This window comes from Sturnira hondurensis, unplaced genomic scaffold, assembly GCF_014824575.4.
Source record: "Sturnira hondurensis isolate 20B ecotype Veracruz unplaced genomic scaffold, ASM1482457v3 Scaffold0014615, whole genome shotgun sequence".
Taxonomy (NCBI): Eukaryota; Metazoa; Chordata; class Mammalia; order Chiroptera; family Phyllostomidae; genus Sturnira; species Sturnira hondurensis.
The window spans coordinates 282877-299440 of NW_028087246.1; the positions used below are offsets into that span (position 1 = coordinate 282877).

The 16564-nt window shown below is 54.0% G+C and overlaps 1 protein-coding gene across 2 annotated transcripts in view; it reads right to left on the reverse strand.

The window, feature by feature from the left end:
• Nucleotides 1-16564, reverse strand: part of INPP5D (inositol polyphosphate-5-phosphatase D) — a 106014-nt gene that overhangs the window by 13970 nt on the left and 75480 nt on the right. For both annotated transcript variants that reach the window (XM_037063490.1, XM_037063492.1), the window contains exons 12-21: nucleotides 15253-15449; nucleotides 14671-14788; nucleotides 12461-12557; nucleotides 11838-11976; nucleotides 11349-11457; nucleotides 11078-11166; nucleotides 7658-7739; nucleotides 4008-4097; nucleotides 1614-1727; nucleotides 101-183 (exon numbers count right to left, since the gene is read on the reverse strand). In XM_037063490.1, the coding sequence (XP_036919385.1) occupies nucleotides 101-183; nucleotides 1614-1727; nucleotides 4008-4097; nucleotides 7658-7739; nucleotides 11078-11166; nucleotides 11349-11457; nucleotides 11838-11976; nucleotides 12461-12557; nucleotides 14671-14788; nucleotides 15253-15449 (1118 nt within the window). The remainder of the gene's footprint in view (nucleotides 1-100; nucleotides 184-1613; nucleotides 1728-4007; nucleotides 4098-7657; nucleotides 7740-11077; nucleotides 11167-11348; nucleotides 11458-11837; nucleotides 11977-12460; nucleotides 12558-14670; nucleotides 14789-15252; nucleotides 15450-16564) is intronic.

The window sequence follows — 16564 nt, forward strand, 5'->3', positions numbered from 1 at the left end:
CCCCAGGGCAGGTCCGGCTGGAGCCCCGTCACTGCCCAGCGTCACTGCCCAGCGCTGCTGGCTGCGAAACCTGCCCTGGGGTGTCCTGTTCTCCAGTTACCTTTGGAAGGGTCTCGCCGAACTTCACCACCAGCTCCCCTTCGCTTCCTTCTTCATTTTCCCCTTCCTGACTCTTGACAAAACCTGTCAGAGGACAAGGAGGCCGGTTTTCAGAGAACAGGCCTCCAGGGCCACCCCACCTGGGCCAGTGAAGATGCCCCCTGCCTCCTGGGTATGCAGGGCCCACAGCATCGTTTGGGGGTCAGGCTTGCTGGGGGTTCTGTCTTGGTGCAGGGGATGGTCATTTGCCATTGGGGTCTACTTATTTTTAGGAAAATCAGATTTCTCTCCTTAAGGGCTCCTTTNCTCTTGACAAAACCTGTCGGAGGATAAGGAGGCCGGTTTTCAGAGAACAGGCCTCCAGGGCCACCCCACCTTGGCCAGTGAAGATGCCCCCTGCCTCCTGGGTATGCAGGGCCCACAGCATCGTTTGGGGGTCAGGCTTGCTGGGGGTTCTGTCTTGGTGCAGGGGATGGTCATTTGCCATTGGGGTCTACTTATTTTTAGGAAAATCAGATTTCTCTCCTTAAGGGCTCCTTTGTGCAACAAACCAGGCAACAAAGAAACCACAGCTTCACAGGCAAGGAGACTAGGAACCGACAGCTCTCCCACGCCGCTCAAGATGGCAGCGTTTCAAAGGCTAATTTAAGCTTCCTAATATGCTGTTTCCATAGAGATGTATGCAAATGTCGCAATAATTTATTAAAAACACCCACACAAAAGTCCTCATCCTTTTTGGAAGTACTTTGCCCCTGCTTGGTGAACTGGGACCTGGAGACTTCCCGGGACGGGAGAAGGTGGGTCTTTCGGGCCCAGGAGAGTGCGAGAAGGGAGGGGGTGGGGCAGTACTGCAGCCGGGGGTGTGGGTCTTCTTCCCAATTTCTGGAACTCTCCACCATCCCCTTGCCTCCTGTCCCCCGCCCTCCCTCCCCGCCCCGCCACTACCACCAACACTGCCCGGACCATCTCAGTGAGAAGACCCAGAAACCCCACAGGTCTGCCCACACGGAACGGCCTCAGACAACACGCCTGGAAGTGTCAACGAGAGGGGAGTTCTGTGCTAACTGCTGAGGGGAGGCTCCAGGCCCCTGGGAAAGCTGTCTGCGGTTCAGGGAAGAGCAGAGGACTCTGGGGGAGAGCGGGCGGCTCAGGGCTTGGCGCTGACCCCGGGAGCTCTGGACCTTCACCCAGGACCCACTGGTTCCAATCAGAGCTGGGCCTGGAAGGACCCTCGAGTGGTCTACACTCTGCCCTGAGGGGCAAGGAAAGGATCCAGCTGCCTAGTCACCTACAAGGGGCTGAGGGGTCATGACCTCAGTGACTGCCCTGTCTCTGGAGTGGAGCATCTCAGACGCCCCCACACCACTGGTGTCCCCCTGTACTCTCTGCCTGCACCCCCACTTCTATGACCCCTCTGAAATGCACCCATGAGTCCTTCCCTGAGAGGAACAATGGGGCAAAGGACCACCCACGGAGAGGCAACGCGAGCAGAAGGAAGCCCCACAGGCCCTTACTCTCCAAGCAGCTCGAGTGGAACTCCAGGTAGAATCTGGTCTGGGACTTGGTCTTCAGGGTGGCGAAGCATCTGAGAAACTCGATCTGCCCTTGGCTGTCGACAGTCCCGGGGCCTGGAACAGGCGAGAACGGAGATTGGGCCCACGGTGTGCCTGAGACAGGGCGCTTCAAATCGGCTCCCAGCACGGCACTGCCCCCCCGAGGCCAGGGACGGTGAGAGTCCAGGTGGGGAGAGGTTTTCCTGAAGTCCCACCACCCACACAGAGCATCCCCGAGGTGGCAACAGCCTCTGTGACGAGTCACAAACTGGCGGAGACGGAGTGGGAGGAGCCAAACGTTCCTGGATCAGAGCTACCCTCGGCTTTGTCACTAGAGCTGCATGGTGGTCACAGGCCATGTCCTTCAGCTTGGTGCCTCAGTCTCCCTGTTAGTTCCAGCAGAGAGAGCTGGTGTGGCAGAGCCGCTGGTCTCGGAGGCTGGATACCCGGATCCATTTCGTTTCCGAGTTCAGGCCGAGCGGGACCCCTGCCCTTCCTTCCTCAGGCACAGCACCGCCCCTCCTGAATCCAAGCCCCTGCCACTCACGTAACTTGTACTCAGTGCTATTCGGAGACGACGCTTCTGCAAGCATCCCTAGGCTGCCTGTGAACAGGTGTCAGTCCGCTCATGTAAACCCCGAGCCACCGGGGAGCAAGGACGGACACCCCCTCTATCTTTCCCATCCTTTTCTCATCCCCAGCTTTGCCGAGGAACCCCTGACAAATACAACTGTGTGTATGTAAGGCATGTACGTATATAATAAATACAGTGATGCTCTGACACACATGCCCATTGTGAAATGATTATGAAGATCAGGACAATTCACATACCCATCACCTTACATCATCACCTGTTTTTGTGGGGATTTTGGGGTGTGGTGAGAACACTCGAGGCCTACTCTCAGTAAGTTCCACGCGCACAGTAAGATGACACTGTGTGATTACCTATAGCCAGCCACTGGACTGAGGCACAGACCCTCAGAACCTCTTCATCTCAGAGCTGAAAGTCTGCACCCTTGACCTACATCTCCCCATTTCCCTCACCACCTCCCAACCCCGTCCCTGGGAACCACCACCCTATTCTGTTTCTACCATCTATGAAATGATGGTAGAAAACCATCGGCTATTGTTTTTTTAAGTTTCCACGCTAAGTGATTCCACACAGTGCTCGTTTTTCTATCTGGCTTGTTTCACTTCACTTTTCTCTCCTTTTTAAAGCACCATGGCACCCAGGCCAGGCTCTGCTTAGGTAGATGTTCCAGGTCTTGGGTGTTTGTGGGCCTCTGCTCCGTGCTGAGTACCCCCAGGGGAGGCAGGCCGGGTCCTGAGGACGCAATGAGGGTCCTCATGGAGGGTGTGACTGCAGGGTCCTCCCCATCGGTGCTGCAGGAACTCAGAGAAGGGGGAGATGGATGCAAGCTGGGGAAGAGGTGGAAGATTCTGGAAAGCCAGAGTGGCCAGAGCTATGGAGGAGAGAGGATGGTGGGTCAAGGCTGCTTGGGGAGGGTAAGTCCCATCGCTGGGGACCAACAGCATAGAGGGGTGTCCCCAGACGGCTGCTCCAGCCTTGCCCACGTCCCTCACAGCACGAAGGACACAGCAGCTGGGGCAGCCTGTGCAGGGCCCGCTTGGCCTTCTGAGCAAGTCTGGGCTGTCTGCTGACCACAGAAGCGGGGGTTGGCGGAGAAAGTGACATCAGTGCCCCCCAGTCACCCAGGCCCAGGGTTGGACACACCAGAGAGAACATCAGGTCCCTGTTGGGATGAGGGTGGCCCAGTGACCAGGGCTGAGCTGGGTCATTTGAAAAATCACCTGTAAATCTGAGTGTCACTCACTCTAGTGTTTCCTAAACTCAGTGACCCGAATCCCGCCTTCACACATTTACCTCCTCTACCGCGCACCTGCACTGACAGTGACTTACATTTTCTTCAGACTCACTTTTTAAACTTTAACAAATGCATTTAAATAAGAAGGCCTACCACGGGACGAAGTGGGAAACCAGTATTGCTTGCTTTGTACAGAAGAGACAAACGAAAAACATACTAAGATAAATGCAGTACCAATAACTGGTCAGCCGGGTCCTGCCCTGAAGTGTCTTTGGTGGCAAATGTGTCCCACTGTAGAATACACTCACTTACCCCATTTTAGACTGCATTAAAAGTGAGGCTTAAAAAGCCGACATATTTGCTGCAGAGAACAGGAAAGTGCTTGGCCCGAAATCCTGACGCGGCTGGGCCGCGGGGTGCCGGAAGAAGGGGCGTGCGTGCAGACAGCTGACTGCCGCCACCACAGGGTGGTGCCCAAGGGCCCCTGTCTTTGTGGACAATGGAGGGACGGACACTGCCCACCACTTACCATTTTTGGAGACAAACTGGGAGGTGACGCCTGCCTCAAATGTGGCAAAAACAGGGCTGTGGTCACTTGTCATGATGTCGCTGGTGCTGCCTGCGAGGGAGGGAAGCCGTTTCTGAGCAGGGAAGGAGGAAGCCTTCTTTCTGGTCAACCCCAGGATGGCAAACCAGCAGCAGAAATCACTCATGCTTATGGAAGCCTCCAGAAGTTTTGCACTTGTGTTTCCACCGACCTCCCACAACCACGCCCAAAGGCCCCAGTAACAGTGTGTGACACTGTCCCCTCTGTGGCCCAGGTGTGCCTACGCTCGTTTCCCCTAAAGACTCACTACTGTTAACATAGATCTCCCAGTGTGAGCTGCGGAGAGTCTCGGGGCTGAGCCCCCTGCGGCACTGGAGAGCGGGGTGGGCATTTAAGGTCACTGAGCTCCTCAGTAAGAAAGATGGCACTTTCCCCTGGCTCATAGTGACTTGCAGGACCAGAGAGGAGGGGAGGTGACAGAGTGTAGACACTGAGGGTGCCCACCTCTTTCAAGGAGCTTGAGGCTTGAATAGAAGGGAAGGCAGCAGAGTGCGTTTGGAGCAGCTAAGAGATAGAACACAGTTCTAGAAATACAGAGTTCTAAGTGCCTTTGATGTAGCCACGTGGAGGTGCCTGGCTGCGGACTCAGGGCAGTGGACTTATCTCTCGAATTGGAGTCATGAGATGAGGTTCGGTGGAAGCAGAACCGGAAGAGGGTGTTCGGTTTCTGCCAGAAAGACCCGAAGGAGCTGAGAGGAGATGAGGGGGAAACTCCAGGACATGCCAATAATCATTAATGGGCAAAGGAGACACGGTGCAGGAGACCCAGAAGGCAGTGAGACAGATTCCTGTCTTTTTCTACGAAGGAAATTAGCAAGAGAAAGAGGAACATCTCACCCCTCAACCATGCAAAGGATCTGGGCATAAAAATCACAGAAACGATACAGATGGCTAATAAACATGGAAAAAAATGCTCGCTCAGTAACGAACATCAGAAAGACAAACTGAAACAACAATCAGATCAACTGGCGAAAATGAGATGGGCCAGAAAAAGAGAAGCAAGTGGGGTCTTGGTACAGGGGAGAAGGAGGGCATCGAGTCAGGGCCCAGGGGGAACAGTTAGCCCAGAGAGGGGGGAGGAGGACATCCCTCTCTGAGACAGGAGGGAAGGGGGCAGAAGGTGCCCCCGCGTAGAACTCGTTCGGACACGGACAGGAGGAAGTCAGGGAGGGTCCGGTGCCGCATGAATCAGCAGAGGATGGCAGGAGGGGAGTTGGCTGTGTGCAGGGCTGCAGGTGTGTGGTGGCCAAGAAGAGGGGTTGTCCTGGAGAGAAGTTACGGGGTGGATGAGCAGCAGTTTAAAAAATGTTCTTAAAATTTTTTTTTAATTTTTTAAAATATTTTATTTATTTGTCTTTAGAGGGGAAGGGAAGGAGAGAGGAAGAGAAACATCAATGTATGGTTGCCTCTCATGCATCCCTTGCTGGGAACTGGCCCCTGCCGGGAACTGGCCTGTAACCCAGGCATGTGCCCTGACTGGGAATCGAACCACAATTGTCTGGTTCGCAGGCCCACGCTCAGTCCACTGAGCTACACCAGCCAGGGCTAAAATTTTTTAGATAGGGCCCTGGCTGGTGAGGCTCTGTGGATTGAGGACCATCCTATGAACCAAAGAGTCATCAGTTTGATTCCCAGTCAGGGTACACGCTTGGGCTGCAGGCCAGGTCCCCAGTAGAGGATATGTGAGAGGCAACCCCACACTGATGTTTCTTTCCCACTTTCTCCCTCCCTTCCCCTCTGTCTAAATATAGTAAATAAGTAAAATATTTAAAAAATAAATAGCTCTGGCTGGTGTGGCTCAGTGGACTGAGCACCAGCCTGTGAAACAAAGCGTCACCGGTTCGGTTCCCACTCAGGGCACATGCCTGGGTTGCGGGCCAGGTTCCCAGTAGGGGGCATGTGAGAGGCAACCATGCATTGATGTTTCTCTCCCCTTCTTTCTCCCTGCCTTCCCTTTCTAAAAATAAATAAAATCTTTTAAAATAAATAAATAAATAAAATACTTTCAATAGATATTGAATATAATGGCACTGACTGCCCTAGAGCTTAGGTGGACCCATGTGGCAATGCCGTGTCCCTGCACAGTGAGCCTGGGCTTGACCATGGGACTTCCTTCAGTCATAAGGACGTTAGCAAATGTGAGGTGAGCAGAGACTTAGAAGACAGTACTTCCACACTGGAGACATGTAAGAGGGAACCCTAGGACGGGGAAGAAGCAGCCGGGACTAGCCTGCTGGAGGCACAGTGGCTCATGGCTGCGTTGCCACCACTGCCCCTAATGACAGCCAGCCAGTCCCAGATACGACTGTGCTCTGGGCCTGGGTGCACCTGGACAGCACCAAGCAGAGCAGAGCCAAGGCCCCTGAGTTCAGCCCAGAGCATCGTAAGCCACTGCCGGGTTTGGGGGGTAATTTGTTATGCAGCAGTAGCTAACGGATACATTCTATTATATCATCTTCATAAGACTGAAGCTCCCAGTTGACCCCATTTTCTCAGCTCTGGACATTCTTTCCTTTTCCCCCACAATTTCCCACTCACCTGCAATTCATTAAACCCTTCTACTGTGCCCTCCGGCCTCCAGTGAAATAGCATTAGCAAAATTCCCTACATCGTCAACTTCCCCTTTCTGTTCCTGCCTCCAATGAGCCCAGGGTGGTAGCCGCTCTGGTCCCTCTGGACAGCAGGCATAACAGAAAGCAATGAAAATCAGTTCCACTTTACACAGCCTGAGTTCCCATGAGGGTTTGCAGATCCCTTGAGAGGGTGGGAACCAAGAGGGTGGGCCCTGGGCAGCAGTGCGTGGGGCAGGGTGGGAGGCTTCAGCTGTGAGACAGGCCTGGGGTCACAGCAGCCTGTCAGGGGTCCCTGGCCTGTGACATGGTCTCATGAGGTGCACGCCGGGCCAAGCATGGCCCTCCTTGGATGTTGCTGTCTGGGAAGAAGTGTCCCAAGGAACTCCGCTCTGTGAATTTCTAAGGACGCAGAGCGGAGTAGTTCCAATAACAGGAACTAACAAGTCGCTTCTCAGAGTTAGCACTCAAGCAATTAAGAATTCCTTCAGCATATCATAAACTTCTAGAGTCAATAATCACTGAATCATTTTGATAATTTTCCCATACTTATTTACTTTAAAATTGCACATTATGCCTTTTTCTTCCATTTAACTCAACTTATCTTTAAATCTCCCCAGATACATGTGTGTATACTAGGTATTAGGAGGAGCCACACAAATTTCCAATATTTGGCTCTTTCTGATCCATGAAAATCACCACTTCCACATAGTGCAAACCTAATATGCCCTTTTCAAAAGAAATACATCTCGTTGGTCCGAAGGTTGTGGGTTATTGTTAAGCTGATTAACAAAAGAAATACATCTATGTTTCTCTTAAAAAGTGCTCTATAATCCAAATGTTACCCAAACTGGAAGATGCCACGCTGCTGCCCGAGACGGAAGAGTGTATACCCACTTCTTCGGGCGGCCCAGCCAGGGCTGCAGGGGGCTCTCCCGTTTCACAGATGGACAGACTGGAGCCCCGTAGTTTAAGGCAGCTGGACCTCCCCAGGCCACTCACCGTAGGATTGACACACCACGTGCACCAGGGGGTAGGACTTCCAGAGGACGCGGTCACACCAGGAGGGCAGGTTGTACTTCATCTGCAAATCAAAGTCACAAGTTTTGTAACATGCCTGCGACTTCCCAAGCATGAATACGAGTGAAAGAAAAGATGAAGGCGTAGCCTTGGCAATCCTTGAATTCATCTGCTGTTGGTTCTTTACCAAATTTCCCCAAAGACGGCCTCGCGCCCCCACACTCTCACACTCCCTGGGTCTCTGCTTTGGAACCAACCTGGCCCACCTCCGGGCTCCCTCACCATCCTCCTCCCCAGTTCAGAATCTCGTGTATTTTTACATTCTTTTACTTTTTTCTAACTCAGATGAAACTCTGCCTGTGTTTTCAACCCAGGCTCTGTGTATCTTCTCTAGCTACTTACTTTAATAAGAAACTCCAGCTATCACAGCTGACCCATCTATTCACACATCTATCCTCCTATCTACTTATCCATCTATCTATCCAACCGTCTGTCAACTCATTCCTCCACCCACCCATCCACCCACCTTCCCAATTACTTATCTTTCCACCCATCCACCCAGTCATCCACCCATCTATCCACTCATCCATCGATCCATCCATCTGTCCATCCGTCCATCCACATATCCATCTACCCATCCAATCATTCAAACGATATGTACAAAGTCGAGCCCTCTCTAGGCTTCACTTGTGAGCGGCACTTGCACTGGGTGTAACAAACAAAGCAGCCTGGCAATGACACTGGTCCCCCTTCATCAATATCCCTAGTGATTTCTCCTTAAGTTCTGGCTCTCTCCTCTGCCTCCAGACGTAAAGGTGCTCATCCTAAAAGAGCCTACCTCTGCCGTCTCCTTCAATCATTTTCCGCCCTTCTTCTTTTTAGCAATTTCCTTTCAAGAATGTTGTTTTTGCCTCTACGACCGGACTGCCTGCTTTTTTTAACTTGAAGTACAACTTACATAGAATGAAGTGTACTCATCTTAAATGCAGAGCGTGAGGAAGTTTTAAGGTAGTATACACCCATTTAACCACTAGCCAGATCAAGATTTAGAAAATGTCCACCATCACAAAAGGCCCCCAGATCTGCCCAGGCTCTCCTTTCCTCACCCTCCACTCAGTCCTGTCCTCTGCGGGCTGGCAACTCCCTGGTCTATGGCTCAGCCCTGGCCGCTCTCATTAGCATCAGCCTAGTATTTGAACTGCTTCTTGGATGTTGTCTGAGATTTCCCATTACAGAAGTCTGCAAATAAGCTCTGTTTTTCCCCCTCCAAGTCAGCTGCCTTCTGATTTCCCAGTTTTTAATCGATGGCCGTCAGACCTATCAACATATCCTGCTTTTCTTCTTTTCTTCCACTTTCATTGTTCTTTTCACCGATTCAGACCCCAGTTATTTCTCAGCTGGACCCACCACATGGGCCTCCGCACTGGTCGCAGCGCCGCTCTTGCCCCTCCCACCGAAGCAGACTAGGGTGCTCTGTGCATCTGTGACGCTGCCAGCTGTCCCGCCCCCGCCCCCAGGCAGAATGGTCTCACTGGCTCCCTGGTACCCATAAAAAACAGGAAAACCTTAACCTGGGACGTTTGAGATCTTGCTCTCCAGCCTATGTCATCGTCTTTGGCTCACTCAAATAAACTCTTATAAACGTTCAAAAACAAAACAAAGCAAACAAACAAAAACCCTTAATCTGGCATCTAAGACTTCCCCCTCTCCACCTCAAGTCAACCAGGCCACCCCCTCACCAGCCCCAAACGTGTCCCCGTGAACCTTCCACACAGCCACAAGTGGACACCTCTCAAGAAGGGGTCCTGCCCTGAGGGGGTGTCCTGCTCTGGGGAGGCCTCAGCCTCACTCAAGGCAGCAGTCCTGGATCTTCTCTTTTCCTCGGTAACGTCTCTGTTTTGGCATCTTCCCTACCCTTGGCCTTCCTCTTCTGGTCCAGTTCTCCATGTGCCCCTGAGCCCTGGGGAAGCCCAGAAGGCTCACAGGGAGTGTTTGGATCGTCCCCCATTTCCCTAGGCCTCTTGTGGCCCCAGGAAGCTCACCACTGTAGCGCCCTGGCCTCAGGACCCTGCTGTAGGCCTGGCTTCCCTGGGTCGGGTCCCCCGGGAGATGCCGGACGTGTCTCCTGCCTTGGCATCTGCACCGGCAATTCTTTCAACCAGAAACAGATCAGCCCCCTGACCCCTCGTCATGGCTTCTCGTTGAAACCCAAGCTGTTCTTTAAGGCACTACACATGGCTCCTCTTTAAGAAACCTCCCTCACCCTGGCTGGTGTAGCTCAGTGGGTTGAGCACCAGCCTGCAAATCTAAAGGTCCCCGGTTCAATTCCCAGTCTAGGGCATATGACTGGGCTGCAGGCCAGGCTCCCGGTTGGTGGTGTGCGAGAGGCCGCCGAACAATGCTTCCCTTGAACATCGATGTTTCTCTCCCTCTTTCTTCCCTCTCTTCCCCTCTAAAAATAAATAAAACCTTTAAAAAAGGAAAACCCAAAACAACCTTTCCTGATTCTTCCCACCCTAAATGATCACTTCCTTTCCTGATTGCTCCTCACTGCATTCGGCATCATCCAACTCTTCTGGTACATCTGTCTTGTCTTGTGCTCCCTACTACCAACTCTTGGGTGGGGGGGGGCCGACCGCCCACTCCCCTTTGATCTGCCGCCACCCACCAGAGCACCCAGCCCATCGCAGGTTACTAGTCAGTATCCGTTGGACAAGAAGGAATATTTTACCGCAGTGTTCCCCGCACACGGTTCCTGGGAACCCAAGCGGCCTCGTGGAGTGTTCACTGGCACTCAAGGCCAATCAGAGTTGGCACCTGCACTGTCTGGTGGAGAACTACCGTGTTCATAGCCCACAAAGGCTCTGATAAGGCCCGAGGCAGAGAAGCCAGCTTCGTGAGGACTCACTTGGCAGATTTGGCGGATCACAGGATTTCTTTTAGATGAGCTTCAGAACCCAGTTAAGGAAACATTTTTAATCCTGATTTTAATCCTCTCAGTCTTTGACTACACAGAGAGAAGGTAAATAGCATAGAAGTCATGAGTCCAACTCCTTATAGTGTGTAAGTCTGGTTGTCCAGCCTCTCCTCTTCTTTTTTTAATTTAAAAGACTTTATTTATTTATTTATTTTTAGAGGGAGGGGGAGAAAGAAAGAGAGCAAAGGGAAATATCCAACAGTTGCCTCTTGCACATCCCCAACTTGGGTCAGGGCCCACAACCCAGGCATGAGCCCTGACCGGGACTTGAACCGGGTTCTTGCTCTGTGATACAATGTGATTTCTAGTTTTCTCTCTCTTTTTTGTTGTTACCTGGTAGACAAGGATGCTCCTCCCAGTCCATCTGCCTTTATGGAAACAGACCCAAGAGCTGGGGGTGGAGACAGTGGGCGGGGAGCACTCACCCCCGTGGCCTTCTGCTTAGTGTAGGCGTATCTGTCCCGAGTCAGTCTTTCAAAACGGTAGGTGGGCGCGAACGTGATTTCCTCCTCCTCTGAAACCGAACGAAGCCCTGGTGTCAGCTTCCCTGCCCAAGGTTTCACATCTGGAGACCCCAAGTTCCCTTCACCTCCCGGTACCTAATCCTGCCCCCACCCACGGTGAGGATGTTTGGGAGACAAGGGGAGACAGAAAGAGGCTGGAGAGGGTCCCAGGGACCAGGACAGCAGCGCTCACCGAAGTGCAGGAAGACCTTCTGCTCCCTCCTCTCCGTGAGCAGCTGGTCGTGCGACAGGAGGTCTGCGTACTGCTGCTGCCTGATCTTCTGAATGATGGCTTCTGCCTCCTGGGGCGAGGGCAGGGCCGCTGTGAGACGCCCGCCTCCTCCAGCAGGACCAGGGCACGCGTCCCCGCCCGCTGCCGCCGCCCCGGGTCCCAGAGCCCCCCGATGCTGCATCAGTCCGGTCCCCGCCTGGGGTTGCCGGGTTGGTGCTTCTTGGCACCACTGTTTTACAGCGAAAACCCTGCAATGGTGAAACCCCAACCCGATAACCTAAGTTCCCGGCTATTCCAAATTTGCCGAGGAACATTGTATTTCTTCACACTGTCTTTTAATATCATCCTACTGACACCTCATTCAGTAGGCAGGCATGTCTCTATTGCCGTTTCTCGTGGAAGCCCCTCGCCCAGACTGGCAGCCCCAGCCCCGGGTGGTCAGCTTCTTACCCAGGTGGGCAGCTCCACGCGGTAGTTGAGGTCCCCGAGCCAGAAGAGGTGAGTGAAGCGGTGAGTGATGTTGAAGGGACTCAGTTTCTTGTCTCCCAGAGCCAGAAACCGAAGAATGTTCATATAGTTTTGGTTTCGCCTAATGAACCGACAGAGCAGCCGCCTCAGTGCAGGGCTCCCTACTCCACCGTGGCAGAGTTCAGAGGGACAGTGTGGGGGACTGAGACCCAGATTTCTGGCCCCTGCTGCAACAGACCACGGACCAGGGTCCCGGGAGCGTGTGCTCAGTGGGAACTAGAACTGTGAATGTTCTAGATGGCTATCTTCACAACTGGGCCACTGATAGGCACCTGTAAGGGTGCTCCAGGGGAGGTTTGTAACTCTAGAAAGAAGTGACGTTCGAGTGTTTATCTACTAGGTCGATGGCACAAGAAATGTCCATTCTGCCCTCCCGATGAGATCCAGCCACACGGGAAGTCACAACTGTGAAGACACTGTGGGAAAAGCCCCCAGAGGCTGATCGGATGGGGTCCCAGCTGCCACCAGGGCGGTCACAACCAGGGTGCGAGGTCTGTCTGGGCAAAAAACCCCAACCCAGGCTCTCAGGGAACAAATGCCGTTACCTGAGTTTCTTTTCACTTCCGGAAGTCAAGTGGCTGTTGACAAACCCCAAGGAGGTCCCATTGAACATGAATGACACCCCCACAGCTCCCTTGTTCCCTAGATGGAGAGGAGAAAGAAGTCACAACGCCAAAGGGGCAGACTTGTCACGTGGTGGGAAGTCTATGTGAGGAAAGACGGAGAGGAAGCAGGTGTGGGAAAAGGGAGCCAGCAACACGGCTTCATTTGGGAGAAGAGATGGGACAGGAGACAGGGACTAGGAGGCTGAGACTCCTTCAGGAGAAGAAGAAGACGAGGACAATGGCCAGCAGCCTCGGGTTCTCAGCAGGGCCCAGGGAGGAGGCTGCCAGGGCAACCCATCCTGGCATCCCCCTAAGGGGTGCTCAGTCCCCCCACATGCCATGCAGGCTGGACAATGAAACATCAGCCAGAAGCCTTGGGAAGAAGACATAGAACACGGAGCCGGGGCCGGGCGGCTGACCTTGCACCCAGCTGACTCCAGACCTGGTGGTCCCACACTGGGACCCCCTCTTTTTCTACCAGTTTTACTGTCTTCTAGACCACTGGTGCTCAAAGTCCGTTCCAGTATCAGGGTCACGTGGGAATGTGCACATTCTCAGGCCCCACCCTGGAGCTGCTGGGTCGGAAATTCTGGGGCAAGGCCCTGTAATCTGGGTTTGCTGAGTCCTCTAGGTCAGAGTGGGCAAACAGGGGCCCACCGCCAGCCCAAAATGGTTTTTCCATTTCCAAAGACTTAGAAAAAAAATCAAAATAATATTTTGTGACATATTAAAACAACATGAAATTTAAGTTTCGGAACCGTGAATAACATTTTACTGGTGCACAGCTACAGCCGCAGGGTTGATAGTTGCAAGAGGCTGCATGACCCGCAAAGCCTCAAAGCTGCACTGTCTGGCCTTTTAGAGAAAGTCTGCCAACCCCGGCCCAATGTGATTCCCCAAGAGCCCAGTCTGTCCTGATACGGCAGCGATGAGCCTGTGTACCCTGCACTCAAAACACAGCTGATTCAACCGTGGCTGGCGTGGCTCAGTGGGATGGGCCTTGTCCTGCGAACCAAGAGGTCACCAGTTAATTCCCGGTTGGGGCACATGCCCGGGCTGTGCGCTGGGTCGCCCACTAGGGGTCCAAGAGACGCAGCCTATCAATGTTTCTCTGCCATGTCAATGTTTCTCTCCCTCCCCCACCCCCACTTCCCTCTCTCTAAAAAGTAAATAAATAAAATCTTTAGAACAAAAAAGAAGGCCTTGGGGATCAGCCAGCTCTGCCTCCTTGGGAGGGGATGGGGGGGGGTGGAGGGTGGCGGGTGGCCTAGGCAGATACCAAACAAAGACTCCAGGAGGTTCCTAGGCAGCAGAGGGTGGGTTTCACAACAGGACAGCCACTGCGACAGGAAGGAAGGAGGGACAAGGGGGTGTGGATGCGGCAGTTCGGGCTTTGTCAGCACAAAAGCTGAGACAGCTTTTCACCCTGCAGCAACTCTGCTGCTTCCTGTTCTCTCTGGGACTGTCCTGTCCCGACTCCAACCCCCAGAAACCGCTGGCCTCACCCTCACCTCCGCCCACGGCCCATGTGGGGCGCCTGCCACACCCATACACAGATGCACGCCCACACAATCAGAGTCTCTGCCCTCATTTCGACTCTCTGAAGCACCCCAATTGGTCCCACTGGCTTACGGCTGAAGCCAGCCTTTCCGCATCCCGCCGAATCAGTCCAGGTCCACACGGGGGCTCGGCAACCCAGACCTGGGGCCAGCTCAAGGCCCCTGCCTGGGTGGCGAGTCAAGTTTTACAGAACAGCCCCCCTTCCATGCACCTCATGTGTCCGTGTCTGCTTTTGTGTGACAGCAGTAGGGACCAGGAGTGACACACAGCCTGCAAAGCTCAAGAATTTCCTCTCTGGCCCTTCATAGCAAGTTGGTGAACCCATTCTAGGTCCCCAGTGTGCAAGGTGGGGCCTGTGGGCCAGTGGTGCTGACACCACCAGCTGCTTGTTGGAAACACAGAAAGGTGGGCCCCACCTGAGACCAGCAGAGTCAGAACCAGCATTTCAGCCAGAGCCCTAGGGTCCTGGTGTTGACCCGGGTGAGTGACGGCTGGGGGACCGACCACCTTGGTCCGCCCAGGACTGAAGGGATCCCAGGACGTGAGACTCAGTTTTTAACCCAGGAACGCCTGGGCCCCGCCCTGCTCACCCAGGGTGTTGGCGATCCCCGTCTTCACGTTGTCGGTGCAGACGTGGCTGATCCGGTTCTCATGCTCCGGCTTGGCCAGCACCACGATTCGAATGTTCCAGAGCGTGTGGATGGCGATCTGGTGGGGAGGACGGCGCTGTGACCCTCGGCCAGGGTGCGCTGCCTGGCCCCAGAGACAGAGATGCACACCTAGGCCTCGCCTCCTGGGTGTGGGGTCCCCTGTCTGCAACCCTTGGACTTGGGGGGATGTCTCACGATGTCCCAGATGGGACAACGTATCTTAAAGACGAGAGCTGACCCTGATGAGGTTTCAGCGATGTCAAGATGATCCACAAGCACAGGCAGGGCAGAGGGGAGCCCCAGTTACTTTCAGGGGTGCTCACAGGCCCTCTAGGGTTCTGAATACAGGCCCCCCTCTTTGGCCCTGGAAGGGAGGGGAAGGGAGGACCACTGAGCACCCAGGCATTTTTAGAAATTGAGCACCAATATGCCGAGCCAACCCGTGCCTCTGAGATGCCCCTGGACGGCCTTGCAAATCCCACTGCCCTGAAGTCCCAGCCAGGGCGGTAGCCCGCTGTTCACCGTTTTAAAAGTTATGCTGGTGATTTCTTGCAGGGAATTTCTGAGTATCTCCAGCCATTCCTTCTCGCCCAGGGGGTCCTCCTGGGTGCCGATCACGTAGATGTCGTGGGGGATGTAATCGGCAGAGTCATCTCGTGTCTTTCCCTGCCCCTTGGAGAGAAACCAGGACGTGATCTTCTTGGGAGGGGGGGCGTTACCTTCAACAGCAAAACCCAACACCGAGTGAGTCACAGGCGCATGAGCAGAATTCAAACAGAGCTGGGGGAGGCAGTGGGGGTAGGACGTCACACAGACACGAAAACCTTTCAGGCACCCCCCCGCCCCCCAGTGCCTTAGACGCAGAGCCAGGTACTGCTGTTCCCCGGATGTCAGGTCAGTTAAGTGTCTCTGTGAAGATCGTGTGAAGTGTCAAAGACTAGCAACACTGGAAGGCCCACGTGGCGTCTGGCACTAGGTGCACATGAGGGCAAACACCACCTAGTCTCTGCAGCTACACTGGTAACTCAGACACAGCCCTCCAGGAGCACAGAGTCCGTGGTCAAGGTGACCCAGTGGGCGGACAGGTTTGGGATGGGGCCTCTGGCCCACGGCCGGGAGACCATGGCTTCCTTGCAAACAAGAGACCTCAGCTAAGGTCAGATGTGAGGTGTTGCCAGAGATGGGGGAAGGGTGAGGAGACCCCCTCCATGCCCACTCTGAAAAATGCATTGATGTAGCTCAATAAAGAAATGACAAAAGATGTATTTCTCCTCTCAATGACCTTAAAGGTTAAGTAAGCTTTCCCCCGAGATTCAACTGCTTGGCCCCCAAGTCCCAAAAAGGCAAGACGTGAAGTAATTTGACTGCTACGGAGCCCTGCTCCCGACTACCTCTCATGGCAGGAGCATGAGCGCTTAGGGAGACCCTCCCACCCACCCTGGCGTAGCCAGTTCCTCTGCACTGTCTTCTGTGTGAAGGGCACCGCCTGGAGTTGCACAACAGGACGGCCTTCACCGTGCCCAGCCAAATCCGGACCTCCATGCTCACAGAGAGAAAAAACAGGCAAGGGCTGTGAGCCCCTGTGCACGCACCCGAGCATGAGTGTAAGAAACATGGGAGAGGACATGTGAGGGTGCAAGACCCCGGGCGCAGGCCCCTGGAATGGGGCCTGTGTGTGAAGGCCTGGTTGGGGGCTGGCAGCTCGTGGAATTGGGGTCCGGAGCTCTCCTGACTTCCACTTCCGTCCTGGAAGACTGGCCTATCCTCCCCTCCGTGGGTGGGCCAGGAGCCCCACACTGAGTTCTCACCACCAGGTCTCCCCTGCCCCTGCTGA